Source organism: Tachysurus fulvidraco, chromosome 14, assembly GCF_022655615.1.
Source record: "Tachysurus fulvidraco isolate hzauxx_2018 chromosome 14, HZAU_PFXX_2.0, whole genome shotgun sequence".
Lineage (NCBI taxonomy): Eukaryota > Metazoa > Chordata > Actinopteri > Siluriformes > Bagridae > Tachysurus > Tachysurus fulvidraco.
The window spans coordinates 13566289-13572294 of NC_062531.1; the positions used below are offsets into that span (position 1 = coordinate 13566289).

Here is a 6006-nt window from a genome sequence, read left to right on the forward strand (position 1 = left end):
CCCTGTTCATTATCTTAACTTCTTTCTGACCGTAAAAATACGGTCGTGGGAAAAGAAAACTCGCAGGTGATAAAAGCAAACTTTTAAGAAAATAAGTACACCCTTGCATTACTTCTACAGTCCTTAAGAGAACAATTTAAAATGTACATACTTAATTTCTGTAAAGCTGCTTGGTGACAATGTTCAGTGTTGAAAGTGTTGTACAAATACAGTTTAATTGAACTCAATTAATTAGCAGCAAGGTGTTCAGTTCATTACTAATGAAATCCACAAAATGAATGAATGATCAATCGATCTACCTGTGGACAAGCAGAACTTTCGGCAGTTTGGTATTCTGGAGCACTTTTTGATATTGTTCATAAACACGGTTCTACCTTTTTTTTTCTATTTTCGTGTCTCGATTATATTGTAGCTTATTTTTCCTCAATTGGTATCTTATTGTTGGTTTACATTTTGGGAAAAAAGATATTTAACTACATTGTGCATTTTTTTCTGAGATGCCAGACTCTTCTAGGCATCTCATATGTAATCATTTAACATGAACATGCTTTCAGAGGAAAGAGCTGTGGACATAAGTGTGAAAGTTAAGTCAGGTCTATTTATATGCTGTATTGACAAGCAGCAAATTTAGATGACCAATGTAGAGTTCATGCCTGCATTTAGCTGATGGGACAGAACTATTGTGGTGTCTAGTCTATAACCTTTAAAGGATCGAGTGTCATACTCGGGTTGAGTATTGTTCCCTCCCATCTCTTCTACAGACACTGGCTTGAAAGAAAGAAAGAAAGAAAGAAAGAAAGAAAGAAAGAAAGAAAGAAAGAAAGAAAGAAAGAAAGAAAGAAAGAAAGAAAGAAAGAAAGAAAGAAAGAAAGAAAGAAAGAAAGAAAGAAAGAAAGAAAGAAAGAAAGAAAGAAAGAAAGAAAGAAAGAAAGAAAGAAAGAAAGAAAGAAAGAAAGAAAGAAAGAAAGAAAGAAAGAAAGAAAGAAAGAAAGAAAGAAAGAAAGAAAGAAAGAAAGAAAGAAACCTGTCAAAGCATGACACATATTTACAAACTGTCAGATTGCTGGATCTTGACCAAGCTGATTTTGTGTGTGTGTAACCGACTGACACACTGCTTTATTGATGACAAACAGAACATTGTGAGCTATTCCAATACTGTATTCATTCCTGTACTTTTCTGCTTGACACCAATATGACTCACTTTGTCTGAATGATTTTATTTAACATAACCAGATGATTTATTAGAAGCTGATTTACTATAAACTTGAAATAGATCACACAGAAACAAGTTCCTACTTCCCTAATAAATAAACTTCAGGGAACTAATGTGCAACAGCCAGGATTTAAAAGACAAACAGGTTATTCGATGTAAGTCACACTATAATGTGTTTGTTATCAGTTATCATCTAAATCTGGTACTGACCCTTCAAGGGTTGCTTCCACTGAGTAAAAAAAACAACAAAAAACATCATTACCATATACCACATACCTACATTTAAGTAGTTACAGTACTCCGTGGTATGGTTCCTCAAAATGTAGCCTCGGGTCACGAAAAGTGAGAAAAGTGTTTTAAAGCCATCATATTCAATTACAACAAACTCAAGTAGATGCAATTGGCCTGATAAAAAAAACCTGATAAACAGCAAGTGTCGGGTGACAGGGCGACTGTCTTTCCCTTGTTCATTAGAAAACAAACAAGGAACTAAATGAAACAATGAGTAACCTTTGAAAAATATCCTGAAAAAGATTTCAATTGAAATATGAGGATGGCTTTGTGGTACTAACTCTCTGAAAGTACTACACCTTATGTAAATCATTATGGGATTTATAAGATATTTATAGGACATGTTTTTTTTTCTACAGTCTTCCATGAACTTCTGTATGCATGCGTGCTGTAAATGTAGATGACTGCAGCAGAACAAAGCCCTCTATATACTGGTGTGTGTGTGTGGGGGGGGGGGTTACTTTTTTTTTTTTTTACTATTTCCTCTTCATCATACCTGTGTGAGGTTTCCTCAGATAGCTTGGCCTGCTCTCCAGTTTGCCAAGGCCTGCTGGTTTTCCTAGCTGCTGAACCAGCACAGTATTTCGATGTGTTCTTCCTCTGGGTTCTGCATTGGAGCTGCACTCCTCCTCGCTCGGCTCTGGGTTCGGTTCATTTTCACTGGTCTCGGTCACATTCTGGTTCTGTTCTGCTGCTTTATCCTGTGTTTCTGGTTCTGTTTGGACAGTGGTACACTCACACTTTGTATCGGCAGTTTGGCTCATATCTGGCAGTATAGGCTTCTCTACAGTACTCTGATCTGATTTGGCGCATGTCTGTGAGGTAGAAACTCCTTGGCTCATATTCTCAGGGGGGGCTTCAGCTGGACTCGGAACAGGCAGAGCATCCACTTCAGAGACTGTGTCCTCGGTGACATGGACAAAGTCTGAGGGGGTAATGGCTGTTGTGCGGTCCTCAGAAACTATGGGAGATTGTAGAGAGTCTGCAAGTTCGCCAGGCCAGGAACCTGGAGTTCCTGTCTTGGGAGCATCGTCCTTTCCTTGATTCTGTTCAACCTGGTTCGAGTAGTTCTTGGAAAACCGATGGTGGGCCGAAAAAGACTTGGGCAGCAGCTTTTTTGATTTGGAAGATCTCTTGCTGCTGACATCATCCAGGAAACCTGAATCGTCTGCTTCATTCGTCCGTGAGCTAATGCAGTTGATGAAAACATTGCGGTTGGTGGGGGTTTTCTCAAAGTCCTCTGTCTGGGAGCGGCTGAGCTTCTTCTTGTGTCCGCCAAAACCAAACGAGTGTCGTGTCTTGTTGCAACTGTCATTGAAGCTCGGCTCAGACAGACGACTCCGATTGTCTGCACTGAACTGGTTGGAATCAGCTCGTGACTCACTGTTCCTCTTGCTATGAAAGCTGATAGATGGTGTTCGAAAAAGGCTGCGCCGCTTTCCAGTGCTGCTGGAGCTGGAATTGGTGCTTGAGGGAGAAGAAGTGTGTACACCATTGCCTACACCACCGGAGGAGGGAGAGGACGGCAGGGAGTCCTGCTTCTTCCTTGCGCTGCGCCTGAAGATGGGCAACCTGGAGACCAGGGTGGATCGGCGTGGCCCTGATTCACCCATCAGAGATAAGCACCAAATCTAACTAAATCTGAATAAAATTAAAGACACACGCAATCAGTACACATGGAGATTATATCACCTGAAATAACAAATAAATAAGTTTCAATGACAGCATCATTTTTCCAAGTGCATGAAAATGATCAACGTTGCCTTGCACATACATTTTTTGTACTTAATGTAAAAAAAAAAGGGCATTTCCTATTAACTAAATGTGATTAAGAACTTATAAATGCTTTTACACGGAACACCCTTTTCTACACACCTACCACTGGAATGAGGTTCCACTCTATTCAGGATTATGGCGATGTGCATTCCGGCAAACATTCTACACAATTCTGACACACAAGTTAATTGTGTTTGTTTTTCACAACACATGAACACCTGCATATTATCCAGGCTTGCATAATGGTGAGAGTGCTTAGGGGTGTTTACATTTACGGCATTTATCAGACAGAGTGACTTTAAACTTACACAATTGAGCGATTGGGAGTTAAGGGCCTTGCTCAGGAGAGGTGCCCAGCAGTGGCAGCTTGGTGGACGTGGGATTCGAACTCATGACCTTCTAGTCATCAGCCCACCACCTTAACCATTAGGCTAAAGCACCACGTCCCCCACAGAGGAAATCAGAACTAAGGTCAGTCAGGAAAGGCGTTTACAACATAAGTCAAAGACAAAATATAATCATTTACACAGATTACAAACAATCACCTGACGTCAACACATCAATCCGAGATTTTGACAGTTCTGGTAATATTTTAAATGGTACCGCAGCAAGTAAATTGCGAGTCAGACGCAAAGCACGATTATAACACAAATGTTGCCGTTTTATAGCAGAAGAATAGCTCGGCTTTTGTGTACGCAATACAGAGATTGTGTGTCAATAACGAGACGTGATGCAGGCTGTTAGCGTCGCGCGCTACAATAGCAAGCCGTGACAGCTAGTCACATCTATGCTAGGTCAACAGTGACAGAGAAACAGAGAAGAAATGCAGTACCTGAAGAAACGAGGTTCCGGAATCCGTCGCTTTTCTGTTTGCCTGCGCGCCCAAACACTATTATGGCTCAGGGGTTGGCAGTTTCAATTACATGTCAGTCTCCCTACAGCAAACCCCATGGTTTGGTCGCAATAGTGCACCTAAAATGACGTGGAGTCTCTTTCTCCGCTTCCGCGTTGTTGCCTCGGTGACGTGAGCACCTTGTCGTCACCGACCGTTAGTGCACAGGTAAGTAAAAAAAAATGGCTGGATACCAAATAGCACCTGCTTGCTCCAAGTGTAGAGAGATGGATATTACAGCCTATTTAGTGCCCTTTATGTGACTTGGGATGCGGCCTTGGCATGGCGGGGGTTAGTTGAAGCATGAAGGACGCCGGGTTTTCTCTGGTGTGAGATTTTCTCAGCATCTTTAGTTGGTTTTAATGGAATATTAGTTTAATATTAGACTATCTGTCTGTCTGAGAGAATCTTTGTATGTTTTATCAGCTAAGTGATTCCCTGCCTGGTTATTTTAATACGAATCACACCAGTTTTGAGGAGTATTAATTCATTTATTCCCTGAGTCTGAGTCAGTAGAAAATATATTCAGACACAAAGCCTTACATGACTATTATGTTTTTATTTCATGGATCACTGAAATGATTTGCATTGTCTACATTCAGGGCTCCTACACCGAGGTGTCGCGTATAAGTTGTTTTCCGATTGAGATTATTGATATTAGTGGATTATTAGGCTTCAACATCCATTACCAGATCTTTGTGATGTGTGCATTATTAGTCTCACTGCCTGAAGAACAAGACACTGTGAAGATGAAGCCTGGGATTCTGCTACAGTCAGAGATGTTATAGAAAATGACTGAACCTATTACCTACGCCTATTAGCAGTTAGCACCTATTAAACATTTTATGAGTTTCATCATTTATATATTCATACGTTGCAATGCGACACAATATTGTCCAGTTCTTCGTGTACCAGGACACCTGTATTATAGGGTTCCACTGGGTGACATTACACCAGTGGCACCTTGTCTGGGTTGGTGGGTAGGTTACATTCAGTGTAACCTGCATTAGGTCAACTCCTGTTTAAGGGTGTAATTCCTCTGAAAGCCACAAGGCGTCACTGATGCCTTACAATAGAATAGTGCTATATAAGGTCACAGTACAGTAGTATATGAACTCTTATACGCAGTATATTTAGATTTTTATTCGTTTCCACGTAAAAACTTGGCAAAATAAACGCTAAATTTACAGTTGATAAATGTTAGAGACAAATAAGTGGAATGTTTGTTACCTGCAGGCACATTCAGAAAAAAAAATCCTCCTCATAATAATAATTATAATAATAATAATAATAAAGAAACTCATCCCAGTTTCAACACTTTTATTTTATATCAAAACCCCACGTGGCAAATTAAAAAATAAAACAATATAGATATACAAGTGACAGACAGCTTTTCATTTTCATTAAAGCCTTGAATTCACAAAAATACAAACATCACACCACAGCTCATTGAAGAGTATAGTATGTCCCATGGGGGGAAATTATATTGCACACTACTTCACATACATCTGCACCGAGCCATGAGACTTAACATGCTATAAAGTGCTATCTTAACGACGAATTAAAATGACCACTAAAACACCATGTCCTGTTTAATAAGCAAGTACAGCTCACAGTATCTTGATACTCTACCACTAAGTCTACGTTAAAAGTGATTAGTGAAAACAGAACCCCACCCTAAAAGACTGAACAGCTTAACGTGTACAAGGAAAATTAATTATTGTTATATGTTGTTTACAATTACACTCTGACACAAACATTGTAACTTCGCAAAAAAAAAATTAAGAAACTGTAAACTAATGTGCATAGATTCTCCCTTGAATCCACTGTGGAA

The 6006-nt window shown here is 39.7% G+C and overlaps 1 protein-coding gene across 5 annotated transcripts in view; it reads right to left on the bottom strand.

Moving 5' to 3' along the window:
* Positions 1 to 4371, bottom strand: part of ccser1 (coiled-coil serine-rich protein 1) — a 77932-nt gene extending 73561 nt beyond the window's left edge. For 2 of the 5 annotated variants that reach the window (XM_027167095.2, XM_027167099.2), the window contains exons 1-2: positions 4113 to 4367; positions 2001 to 3145 (exon numbers count right to left, since the gene is read on the bottom strand). In XM_027167095.2, the coding sequence (XP_027022896.2) occupies positions 2001 to 3117 (1117 nt within the window). In that variant the 5' untranslated portion in view covers positions 3118 to 3145; positions 4113 to 4367. Of the gene's footprint in view, positions 1 to 2000; positions 3146 to 4112 lie in introns of all 5 variants that reach the window. The other 3 variants (XM_027167097.2, XM_027167098.2, XM_027167096.2) reach the window with 2 other exon arrangements.
* Positions 4372 to 6006: the final 1635 nt, after the last annotated feature.